Below are 13,028 nucleotides of genomic sequence, written 5' to 3'. Positions count from 1 at the left end.
ATGAAAGCCATTAATGACAGCCGATTGCATTATTGATTAGGCCAGATTAGAGGTTCCACAACACTATTATGGGATCACGAAGGGCTGAGACACACACACACACACACACACACACACACACACACACACACACACACACACACACACACACACACACACACACACACACACACACACACACACACACACACACACACACACACACACACGTGTTAATGAAAGTTCCTGTGTTCACATGTTGTCGATGTTCAAACTGCTTGTAAAAGTTTTAAAAACCTTTAAACGTGCCGTCCTCCAGATGTCGTGGCGTTCGTCTTTCCGCTGCTCAAAGTTTCGTCACGTCTTCGGGAAGCCGTCCACCAAGGAGCACGGCTACGACGGGGTGCCGATCACGCGCAGCGTCCACGACAACCACTGCTGCTCAGCCAATCCCTGCTTCATCGCCGTGGTGACGGAGTGCGCCGGGGGCGGGTCCTTTTTAGTCCTGCCGCTCCATCATGTGCGTAGTCCTTCGTGGTCATCACCTCCTCCTGTTGAACACCTTAAAATCTAAAAAGGATTAGAACGTTATGGAGGACGAAACCTGACATTTTAATAAATAAACAAAAATATTTAAACAAATGACTGAATACATAAATAAAGTAATTAATAGATAGCGCTGTTCTCTCAGACAGGCAGGGTGGACCCTCAGCACCCGAGGGTGTGCGGTCACAGTGGGAGGGTGCTGGACGTCAAGTGGAACCCGTTTGACGATCACTGCATCGCCTCGTGCTCAGAGGATTGCACTGTAAGCACGATGTCCTGTCCTTTTTGTTTACATTCATGTTGTTTAAGCCGAAATGTCCCCATAAGTATAGTAAACACAACCCAGTTCTGTCTGTGTTTCAGACGAAGATCTGGGACATCCCGGTCTGTGGCGTCCAACAGAACCTCACCAAGGCCAGGAAGACTCTGATTGGTCACTCCAGGAGGGTGGCGCTTATTGAGTGGCATCCGACAGCTGAGAACCTGCTGCTAAGCTCCGCCTACGACTACAAGGTGAGGATCCTCATTGGTCAGTGGCAGCCTCAGTCAAAGTCGTTACTCTGACATTTAATTTGGTCCAAAGCAACGTACAAATCAGAACTTTTGTCACTATAGTTTTTGTTTGTGATGAGAATCGTAATCCGTTTTAACGTAGTAAATCCTAACAATCAGTGTTTTATTTATCATATTGAGACCATAAACTCATGTTTACTGAGGTAATAAATCAAGAGAGAAGTGGAGTCCTTTTCTCATAGACTTCTATACAAACAGAGGAGTCGCCCCCTGGTGGACATTAGAGAGAATGCAGCTTTAAGACACTCCAGCATTGGCTTTCTGCATTGGAGGTTTCTGCCTGGTTCTGGCTCTAAAAGGACCACATTTGAACCAGGAATAGCAACAATTGAGTATTTGGTCTGGTTTTGAGGATAAGAATCAGTTCCAGTAAGCAGCATTCTGGCTAACTTTGAATCCACTTTTGGCCGCCACATTTTGACCAGATTTAGGCCAATTCTGAAAAATGTAAATCTGGCCATCAGGCACATAAATGGTGCACGTAATTTGGTCAGATTGAGCTATTTGTGTTACAGCCCTGACGTTGTCTCTCTTTTTGCCCCAGGTCCTCCTCTGGGATGTGTCCCAGGTAGGTGCGGTGATCAGGTACCCGGTCCGGGTGGTTCTGATGCCCATCCACCACCGCTACCCATCCGATTCGCTGCTGCTGTCTGTCAGCTTCAACAGTGACGGCAGCAGGCTGGCGGTCACGTCCAAAGACAGACGGGTTCGAGTCCTGGACCCACGGACAGGACGGATCCTACAGGTGTGTTTTTGAGGTATTCATTTCAACTGAAGGTGCAAAAAACTGAAACTTTTTAACTTCGTTCCTGCAGGTGTCCAGCAGCAAGTCTCACAGATCCAGCAAAGTTTTATACATCGGAGGATTGAAGATGCTTCTGTCGACCGGCAGCTCGCCCTGGAACCACAGACAGATCGTCCTCTGGGACCCTGTAAGACATAAACACACTCCTACATCTAACTGAGTGGTTGATTATTTGAATAGATTGAATGATCTATGAAAAAAAATCAAAAAAACTGAATTTCTTTCTGCAATTTTCTCTTCATTTTAAACCAGAACCTTTTTTCGGAGCTATGCTAGAGGACAATTATCAGCTTGCAGTAGGAAACAACAACATGGATCCATAAATATGGATGAAAAACAGCTTAAACTGATCTTCATAAAGAGAACTATGTATATACTGTATAACTAAAATGACAAAACACAAAACAGAGGAGGATTTAATGAGATGCATTATGTTCCAGGGATTAATTAAACTGGAGTATACTGTACATACCTCTACAATTAGGTGAAATATGACATTAAATCTTCGCAAAACTTACAAAAAAATATACAATGGTGGTCTTGCTAGATTCAATGAGCAGCAAAGCCTTCGGACATTTCAGTCCATCTTCAAGGATGACGAATTTGCTCCAGTCTTCTTACCAAAAGTATGAGTTTTTTTTAGCAGGAAATCCAGAAATATTTCTTTCTCAGTCCGTCTGAGTTTGTTTTTTTGTGTGCAGGACGATTTATCTGAGCCGCTGTACGAAGAAGATTTGGACGGATCTGCTGGAGTCCTCTTCCCGTTCTACGACCCAGACACACACATGCTCTACTTGGCAGGAAAGGTCAGACAACACACACATAGACCCATAGTTCTGGGATTCATTTCCTGTAGTTGGTTGGGATTGCACCTTATTCAACTTCACCATATCTCTGTTGTTTAAATTTCATGTTACCTAAGTTAAATTTCGAAGTTGCCTAAATAAGCTAGTATCGATTGTGCCAGACAAAACTGATGTGCCCTCACATGCCTTGATTTAGGGCGACGGGAACATCCGGTACTACGAGCTGAGCACTGAGAAACCTTACATCAGCTTCCTGATGGAGTACAGGTCGCTGCTGCCACAGAAAGGACTTGGTGAGATCAACACACTTTTTGCAAAGATGCCTGAAATAAGCTCTGTGGTTCACACATATGGAGATTTCTTTTCCTAACTTCAAGAGGGTGGTCTTTCAATTTGAGGGCATGACTTTTCACTTCAGATTTTGTAATCCAAGCACAAGCATGAGCTATTTGCATGTGAGGATCGGGTTTTGAGGGAGAGCATTACAAAATCTGCAGTGAAATCAATGTCACTCAAATTGAAAAAAGCAAGCTCTTCAATAAAGAGGAAGAAAGCTCCACAAACAAGAGATTATCTTGGTTTGTCATACATTTTTTTTACTATACTTAGTACTTCTTAATAATGCTAGCTGTAGCTTTATTTGAGAACAAATTTAGCTAGCTGAGCCAAAATCTATTTCTAGCTACCTAAAAAAAGCTATTAAAGCTACTAAAAGAAAAGAGAGCACGTCATTTTAGACGTTACAAAGGTATACATACCTTTGATGTGTTGCATCACTTCAGGGGTGATGCAACACATCAAAGGTATACATACCTTTGATGTGTTGCATCACTTCAGGGGTGATGCCAAAGCGCGGCCTGGACGTGAGCGCCTGTGAAGTTTTCAGATTTTACCGTCTGATCGCCATCAAAGACCTGGTGGAACCATTGTCAATGATCGTACCACGAAAAGAGGTGAGCAAATACGTTTACCTCACTTTTCTTATTTTGTTGCATTTACTGATGATAAAGACAGAAACCAGTTGCAGCGTTTTCTTCGTCCTTCCAGTCGGGTATTTTCCAAGAGGATCTGTACCCACTGACAGCTGGAAACCAGGCGGCCATGACGGCTCAGGAGTGGCTGTTGGGGATCAACAGAAGTCAGTAATGCATTAGTGTCTTCAAGCCAAAATGGCTGACAGATATATGATAGACCCATGCCTCTCTTACATATCTCCATCAGGCCCAGTGCTGATGTCCTTGAAGCCTGGGACTCGGGTAGCCAACCCTTACCCAGAAACCCCGGCTGAGAAAGGGCTCGTGAGACAGCTGAGCTCCCTGAGGTTCCAGATGGATCTGGCTGTCGGTGCAGAGACCGGGCCCAACCTGGACATTATGGAAGAGGTATAATCACATCAGCACTGGAATGTCAAACAGCTGGCAGCTGAGTTACAGTCAGATTTGCCACTCCGATGGGAAACAGTGGTTTATGTCAGACCAGAAGGACAACATGTGTGACGCCTTCAAGGTCTCAATTCCAAATCAGCACAATGAGCTGTGCTCACGGCACAGTGCAGATACAAAGTCTGACATAAGTTTTCATGCAACCAACGTGCGCCAGGAAGTAATAAATCGCCACGAATTAAAAAAAGAAGTCAAGCAAAGACAGTAAGTGAATAATGTACTTGAGGTCGTAAATCACTGGTCGTTTCAACACCCGAATAGTGCTGCTGCAAAGTTCAAATGTGTTGCGATCTCATTCTTTCTGTCACTACCTAAAGCTGGTGAACATAGTTGAGGGTTGCAATGTAGATAGTTTGGTAAATCTAGAGTTTTTTGAAAAAAATTGTTAAATACAAGTGTTATGCCCAAAGTAGAACTGCTGCAAAGTTTAGGATCTGGCGAAAAGCAATTCTGTGATCGATTTAAAGACTTCTTGTAGCTATTGTTGACAGTAAACTCAACTTGTCTCAAAGTTCTGTCCAGCTTGCTGTCGTATGAACCAGCTGATCCTTTCTCTTGAGGCCTTCCTTGAGGAGCAGCTGGCCTACCAGGACGCCAAATACCCCAGGGAGATGAGCGATCTGTCGGGGTGGCAGCCAGATGAGACCCAGATCCCGCTGTGGACGTACTGCTGCACGCCGCACTGCTGTGAACCTGCAGAGAGGCCGCCGCCTACAACCGAGAGCGAGGTGAGGCTCAGACGTGCACGTGAGAATACTGAGTGTGCCAATGTTTTGGTTGGAGTTCCTCCTCTTCCTGCCAAGAGACTCGTTTCTCTAATTTCAGCTCCTGCAGGCATTTTACAGACAGCAAGACGAGATCAGAGGCCTGAGAGATCGACTCAATGCCAAAGAGGTTAGTGTTCAAACACACACAAATCAAAGGCCAAACACCAATGAGATGTAAACTATCACTGTTACAGTGATTGTTTCTGTTGTGCAGGTGAGGATCACTCAGCTGGAGCTGGACATCAAAAACACCAGAAACAACATGAGGGCAACCTTCTGATTCAACCAATCAGCTCTCACGCTGCTGTTTTAAAGCTGAACCAATCAAACTACTCAACATGTCCACCAATAAAGGAAACACAGCTCACATCATGATGCACTTATAGTGTTTGTGTTGCACTTCATTTCTTTAAAGTAACAAGAGCTTTAGCTTAGCATTAATGCTAATAGCATGAGAACACGAAGCACTTTCAAGCTGTTAAACAAAATGATCTTTAAAAAAAATCAACGACATCTCAGAGGATTTAGGCAACGAGGCTGCACGCTGAGTTTGACTTTCTCTTCACACTTACAACATGATGAAGATGCAGACAGAGGAAGAGAACTCACTGTCGGTCCTCGTGTTCTTCAGGAAACTGAAACGATCTCTTTCCGTTCATTAGGAGACCGGAGGAAACATTTTATTTACTCCTTTTATCAGCTTCAATAACAAAGTGTAAAGAAATGAGGAATAAAGCAGGTGTGTAAAATAGTCTCTGTTCCATCTTAAATCCCGAATGTTTCTGGGTACATTGAACATGCCAGGCTGAACACACACGTGACCTCTCTGTTTACATGTAGAGCGACTAATGAGAGGAGTGAGACAGGTGAGCAGGTCAGGTGACTGCAGGGCTAGAGGGCGAACTAATCAAAACATGTGAGGAAACACACACAGGCAGGAAGTGAAGTCATCTGAAACGAGAGGAGAGGTGGCTAACAAAATAAAACAGGAAACACAAAACATGAAGGAACGGCAGGAAACAGGAAACATGTGAACTACGAGCAGGACCAGGGCAGATCCAGAACTTAAGACAAAAACAAGATCAAATCATTTAAATAGTTACAACAAATACCACCAGTTAAGAAAAAGTCACGAGATATAAAGGTGAGTTGAGGGAAGATACTGAGTTTTGACTTGGAGCATTATTACGGCCCTGTGAGAGGATCTCAAGCAGTTTCACTGTAAAGTCATCAAGTGGTATATTTACAGAGACAGTCAGAGGTCCTGATGACCTCTATACTGTCAGCAACAGAGACACAGCAACAGCTTCACCTGTAGAGTCCAACAGAGGAACATCAACCAGACCAGAGAGACTCACGTCACTGTTCCAGGTACAACGGAGTTCTGAATGAACCAAACACAATGTCACTGTTTTGTAATTTCACATTTTTCAATAAATCTTTTCTTCATGTATATTTGGGAATCATTATTTGCTCTGTTGACAGTATTTATCGTCTTCCTCTTTTAAGCTAAACCTCTTTTTATTAAAGTCATCAGGTCCAGGTTTCATGTAGAATGTGTATTTAAATATGTTAAACAGAAACTGAGCAGAGCTGACATGTGAGCGCCTCCTGCTGTGTGGTGGCAGGATTGAAAGCGGCTCTTCTTTACAGTATTTGATGACTCATGATTTCTATAACTGATGACTCACATAAAATAAACTGAAGTTGCAGCAACTCAAGCTACGGATTCATTTCTGAGATTGTTTTCTGTGGAAAGCAGATTCACGCAGCAGTGAGTAAAGAGGCGGGGCTTATTACCCATGTGATCATCTTTCTGTTGAACTGAAGCGAACTTCACCGTTTCTTCCTGTTTTTAAGGGTCCAGAGGATGCTGTACATTGTAAAGCCCTCCGAGGTAAACGTGTGATTGTGGGCCATACAAATACATTGAATTGAACTAAAAGTTATAACGTCAACTTGCACGATTTTCATGAAACAAATAAATTGATTGATTGACGGAGGAGCTCATCGCTCCAATTTTTAGTGAATGAAATGAGTTACCCTGAACCTTCCACTTAGCACTGACTCAGCACTTATTGTATTCATATTAGCTCGTTGCACTTATTGCATTCGTGTGTTTCTGTACGTTTGCTCTGGTTTCTGCTCTTAGATGCTCGTTTAAAAGGAGATCAAACAATTCATTCTATGTTAAACAGTAACACATAATGCATTGTGACACCTGTATCTGTGTTTTTGCAGCAGTTCACAGAGACTCGTCCCTCCTCAGATCACTCCTGTCATGTGTACCTCATCTTAAGGACAGTGTTCACCATAGTGATGGTGGCTCTGCTGCTGCTGCTGGTGGGACTACTTCACTTTGGGAAAGTGAGAGTTACACAAAAATAATGTCCACTCATGCAGAACTGAATACAAAAAAAAGAGAAAAATGATACTAAGTACAAAGTTTAATGAACGTTATTTCAGTCAATAGCTTGAGTACTTGTTATTTGAAAGTTTTTTTTGTACATTTCAGTCCAACTTTGAGGAACACATGTGCCAGCCTTCATTAGGTCTCACGGTTCTGTGCCTGTCTATTGTATTAGACTTTGTCACAAGCAGAAAAAACTCAAAACCACAGATAGATGCTTGACCTATTTTAATAAAGCGTGCTGTATATCTTGTTCTATGTTTTTTTTTAGAGACAGCAGATGCTGGTGATAATTTAAGCGTCTTTGCGCAGACAAATATAATTCAAGGGCCACACGCTCTGTAGCAACTTAAAAAAACTTGCTGTAGATTTAGAACCTCAGCCTGTTTTTGAAGAGTCATTATTAGCGTGAACTAAAAAGTGAACATCAGTTATGGTTTAACAAGACGACTCGTTCCACGAGCATTAGCTGGTGTGTCCCTTACCTCCTTCACAGTTTGTTGTATTAATGGAGACGTTATATCAACATTCTGCTGCAGAGCTTTGTTGTCTTTGCTTTTCTCTAAGGCTCCACAATTTACTGGTCTTTACTGTATTTTTTATTGTTGAAAGAAATGAAGATTCAGAAGTCAAAAAAACATTTGTAGGGTTATTTTATATTTGTTTTATAATCATAAAGGTCTACTCATTCAATTCTTACAAACAGTTGTTTCCTTAGAAAAGACAAAAAAGTTAGCATTTTTTTACTACAAAGCGTACACTGCGACTGCAAAAAGGTTTTAAATGCTCGGTTATGATTTTAATTTTCATTGACCATTGATGTATGTATAACTGCTCATAATGTAATAAATGCACATAAATAAATGATTTAAATGTAATAAAAGCTCATATTATAAGGTACAGCAAGTGAGAAAACCATGAGTGCATAAGGTAATAACACGCTTGTACATAAGTTATTACACAATTAGAAAATGATTACATAATAAACTCAGCAAACAATTTGAATGTAATAAATTCTGTGCATAATGTAATAATTACTCCTGCCTTCTTAAAGCAGACTCTTGAAGTTTTACATGACACAAGTGGAGTCCTTAATGTTAAGCAAATGGACTTTGTCTGTTTTGTCTCGAGGACATTTTCATCTATCATATCCAAATGGATGAAGCCTCTTGAATTTGTGACATATTTTAGGACGACAACAAATCCATTTACCTGAACAACAGAGAAGCTTTACAGAGATGATGCTGAATTTAATATACTGGGTGATTCTTAGCACTTAGAGCGTCTTAGTTTGGGAAAGTGACGCCCCAGGGTCTGACCAAGCGTCATTATGTTGGAAAGACTTATTATGCTGCAGTTTCTTTGAATCAAAAAATATTTCAATAGTAATACCGTTTTATGGAATCATAAGCTCACATCAGGCTTTGATGTGTTGTGATTATATCACAGCTAAGAGGTGTTGATGAGCCCAACATACCACAGCCTGTGTGGGAGCTATTGCTTCAATGAATTCTTATGGATTATTTCATCACTCAACAAAATAATCTTTTAGCACAATGTTTTCACATACAACACATTCAAGTACTGCGTAACTGAAGCATTGTTGGATGTATTGCCAAAATAAACTGACAAAGATCGATGACGTTAGAGGTCTAAAATGAATGCATCAAATTTGATAAATGTTTAAGCCGTCGTGATTGGATGATTTACTTCCTCTTCTCTCTCTGACTGAAGTTTTCTCTGAATCTCTTCTCTCTCTCTGTCGGTCTCTTTCAGGAGTTTATCTATTTTCTCCTTATCTCGCTCTAGTTTGCCCTTCCTTTCTGTCATTTTATTAATCATCTCCTCTGTTGACTCCAGTAGTTTCTCTGTGTTCTCTAACATTTCCTCATGTTCTTTCTCCCTGTTCTTCAGTTTCGGTAGTTTTTCTCCCTGTTTCTTCCATTTGTTTCCTCTGTCAAACATTGGGATGTTGTTGATCTTCTTCTTGCACTCTTCTATCTTTATCTTGTTCTCCTGCTGTTGTGAGGTGAGTTTCTCTCTCTGGTTCTTCAGATCTTTCTTCTGGTTCATCAGTGTCGTTATCACCTGGTGTACATGTTGCAGTTCTCCCTCATTGTTCTGTAAATCCTCATCAAGTTTTTCCTTTGTCTTGTTCAAATACGTTATTTTCTCACTTTTGGTCACAAGCTTCTCTCTGTTTCCTTCTCCGTCCGTCAGAAGCTGAAGTTCTGTGCTGCTGTGTGTGTTTTCTATGTAAATAGGAGAGATGTGTGTTATTGCAGAATAAATCTAGTCGACTGACAACATATATATATATATATACAGAGAAAAAAATAAAATTACATATATATATATATATATATAATTTTATTTTTTTCTCCGTGTTACTCCTATTTGAAATACAAATCCCTATACCTATCAGTAATGAATGAAAAGTAACTATTTTCTTTTAGCTTGGTGCTAGGGTTCTTTATATAATCACCAACAACAATGAAAACAGATCTTAAAAGGTTCGGTAACCCCCAAATCAACTAAAGGTAGATTTTTTAAGTAATGTAATGCCCGTGAGTCTGAGGGACAGTTATGCTCGGGACTGATACTTTTAATTTGAAGATAAGCAAGGAGCCTTGGTATCAGTGCTATAATACCCAACATTTGCACTGGATGACACAGAGAATAAGATTGAGTCATGTGGATCTCAACCCTTCTCAGTCCTACATTCTTAACAGAATAAATGTAAAATATCCATTAAAAAGAGATATGAAAGTAACATGAGGTTTTAAAAGAAGTACAATGAAATTCGAACTTACTGGTTTTGTTTCGTCCCCATTTCCACACAACGAGGACAGCTGCACCAACAGACACGATGCACACAGCCAGGCAGATGGAAATACGAATAGCAGAGCTAGACTGGACCATAAAGAGATCAGCTGGAAATAGAAAACACACAACAGATTGTTAGTGTCAAGAAAACTAGACTGGCTGTTAGTTACAGACTACAACTGTCTGTAACAAACAGAAAGTGAGAACACCTACGACTCAAAAATCCTTTTTCTACCTGAAAGACGGATGTGAGTCTCTCTGGTCTGGTTGATGGTCCTCTGTTGGACTCTACAGGTGAAGCTGTTGCTGTGTCTCTTCTCCACAGTCACTCTGCTGCTGACAGTATAGAGGTCATCAGGACCTCTGACTGTCTCTGTAGGTCCAGCAGAGAAGAGGTTTCCCTCACCGTCCAGCCACAACACCTCAGGCTCTGGATACCAGCCTCTACACTCACAGTCTAACATCACTCCATTGCTGACTTTGTAAATATCAATGTAAGGGGAGGAGACAGAACCTAACAGAGAGTAGAAATGTCAAAAACAGTTTGAAGTCAAAGTTACCAAAATAATGGAAGTACAGCACTTCTTCACCTTCGGCACTGTGGTTAAGATCTAAGTCATTTTGGTTGGACAACCGTTTTTTTTCACATTGCTCTAGTAAAGTATATTCACTGACTGTCATAACTGCCACTCATGACCACATAATGCATTTATACATTTCCTGGATGAATATAGTTGTTGAAGTGCTCAATGGATTCACACCAACTTACCTACAGTGAGCTCGACCACAGATTCTGGACCAGATTTAGGAACAAGGCATTTGTAAGTTCCCGCATCAGAGAGTTTTACTTTAGAGAGTGTCATTGAAATGTCTCCACGCTTCAGTTTGTTGGTGGACAGTGATGTTCTCCCTACGTACAATGGATTATCCTCATGCTGAAGCTGCACACTGTCTCTTCTCAAAAGGACAACGCTCGGTTCCAGGTCAGGTCTCGTCCACTCCACGGTCAGGCCAGTGGCATCCACAGCAGTTTCCAGATGACATGGCAAAATGATGTCATCACCAACCATTGCCACTATTGGCTGAGATGTACCACTCAGCTGAAGCTGACCTATGGGGAAAACACACTGATATATTATCAATACAACCATTACATATGTTCTGCTTTAACACAACTATGTTAAAGTTAGACTTCAAGTATGTAACTGACGTTTGCTGACCACCATAAGTAATTACTGAACCAGTGAATATTCCGTTATATCCCACAATTCCATTCTTCTACTAGTCTTCTACTCTACTTTAGAGAACAAGCATGTGACCATCTCCTGTAGACCGCTACTGGTCATACCAGACCAAGTAAAACCACTAAGTGTGTTGAACTGAGCAAAAGTGTTCTTTTGTGGTGTAAAACGTATTGTAGTGTATGTTCGTAGTTCTCAGTAATGTGATTTTTGCAAATGATATATGTAAATGCTCAGTTGTTATTGTGTCATTTACCTCCACAAGAGTGTGTTAGAAGGAGTACAACAATGTGATGCAAGACCAGTGCAGTGAAGTCACTGAGCTGAGGTTTCAAGGTGAGTCTGTCCTTCATGTGAGTCATCCTGAAGTTCTGAAAATGAAAATAGTTCAACAGTAAAACATGTGAGACCAAGTTATTCTAAAATCTTCTTCAAAATGTAGTTATATTTGTTGAAGTTGTCGTCACATCTTTACAGCTATCAATGAATGAAATGCTCTGACAAAAAAAAAAGAAATTCAATTTCTGTCGACGTCACAGGACTGTAAGACGCTATCCGTGATAAACAGTTGTAAATAAATGTGAATTCATATTTTATTTGTTACTCAAATATTACAGGTGGTTGACCATGACACGAATAAGAGGAAAGCTAGGACCACATGGACTTTCTAGAGGTTAAACTAATGGAAACACGGTTTGGTCCCAGAATACCCCAACCACTCACTAAAAAAGTTCTAAGCAACTCGTTTGGGCTTCAAAACCCACAGACATTAATTTGAAAAGATTGCAGGAGAAGCGATTAGGTGTTTGTCCCAGAAACAGGCTGTAAATAACTACAACAATGGCATGGTGAAAAATATCACTAGAATAATGTATTGAAATCTTACTTACCCGTTGCTTGCGTGCTAAAGAGTCGCCTCACCTAAGCAAAAGGAAACTGGAAGGTCATAGTCCAGAATGAAATGACCTGAAATTAAAGCCATGTGTACTTTTACTCCAGCCCGTCTGTAAATAGATAACATGTGTTATGACTTTATTACTCCTTTCCATTCAACTCATATCAATGTTGGTGGCTTTCAGAGTTTAAGACTGTGCACAATGTTCTACATTTGCCTAAAACTGTGTTGTATGATTGTGCAGAGTTGTTGTATTGATACAGAATATCAGGACCATTGTAGGGTAAAGAAAATATACGTAGCCGGGATCATACAATGCCGATGTCTGCAGTTCTTTGCACTTTCGTTTTCTCTCCGTCTGTTTAGTTATGAGCTGTTGTAATTGTTCAAACTGAACTCTGGACCTGCTACCTGCTGTATATAATATAATACATATAATATGTATAGTTGTATATAATACTAACCAAGAAGCTGTGTCAGTAGACAATCTGAATGTTTGTTCTGTTTTCTTACAAAACATGAATCTGCCTGGATAGACTGAACCAATTCAATGGAGGATTTCTAATAAGGATGGTTACTATAATGACTTATTATTAATATTTATGAATTTTATGAATCTTTTTCACTTCAGGCCTAAATAAATCCTAGTGTCCAATACAAATGTCCTGTCAGCTTGTCACAAAAGTATTTGATATCAAACTGTACTTAACATAGAATTTGATGTTAGTTTTCTGTTCA

At 40.7% G+C, this 13,028-nt stretch overlaps 2 protein-coding genes across 2 annotated transcripts; one reads left to right on the top strand and one right to left on the bottom strand.

Moving 5' to 3' along the window:
- Positions 1–298: 298 nt before the first annotated feature.
- Positions 299–5,198, top strand: LOC306714478 (coronin-2A-like; the record flags this gene model as incomplete). Its single annotated transcript, XM_079184520.1, has 13 exons — positions 299–499; positions 671–787; positions 889–1,038; positions 1,643–1,843; positions 1,914–2,030; positions 2,605–2,709; positions 2,906–3,002; positions 3,547–3,662; positions 3,757–3,847; positions 3,931–4,091; positions 4,712–4,879; positions 4,977–5,045; positions 5,133–5,198. The coding sequence occupies 13 exons, from the start codon at positions 299–301 to the stop codon at positions 5,196–5,198; spliced, it is 1,659 nt and encodes a 552-aa protein (XP_079040646.1).
- Positions 5,199–7,942: 2,744 nt separating this feature from the next.
- Positions 7,943–12,331, bottom strand: LOC306714315 (V-set domain-containing T-cell activation inhibitor 1-like). Its single transcript, XM_079184305.1, has 6 exons — positions 12,286–12,331; positions 11,652–11,766; positions 10,924–11,265; positions 10,390–10,668; positions 10,142–10,261; positions 7,943–9,580 (listed from the first exon to the last, which is right to left on the bottom strand). Exons 2-6 carry the CDS (start codon positions 11,755–11,757, stop codon positions 9,012–9,014), a joined length of 1,416 nt encoding a protein of 471 aa, XP_079040431.1. The 5' UTR covers positions 11,758–11,766; positions 12,286–12,331; the 3' UTR covers positions 7,943–9,011.
- Between the last annotated feature and the right edge of the window lie 697 nt (positions 12,332–13,028).

This window comes from Pholis gunnellus, assembly GCF_910591455.1.
Source record: "Pholis gunnellus genome assembly, chromosome: 23".
NCBI lineage: Eukaryota > Metazoa > Chordata > Actinopteri > Perciformes > Pholidae > Pholis > Pholis gunnellus.
This window is presented reverse-complemented; position numbering and strand designations above follow the sequence as displayed.

Bases quoted from the DNA above. Each gene is read 5' to 3' on its own strand.
- LOC306714315 (XM_079184305.1), bottom strand. From the start codon at position 11,757: ATGACTCACATGAAGGACAGACTCACCTTGAAACCTCAGCTCAGTGAC. The intron at 11,266-11,651 runs GTAAATGACACA...TTTTCCCCATAG, and splicing joins TCTAACACACTCTTGTGGAG to GTCAGCTTCAGCTGAGTGGT. The intron at 9,581-10,141 runs GTAAGTTCGAAT...CTATTTACATAG, and splicing joins ATGGGGACGAAACAAAACCA to AAAACACACACAGCAGCACA.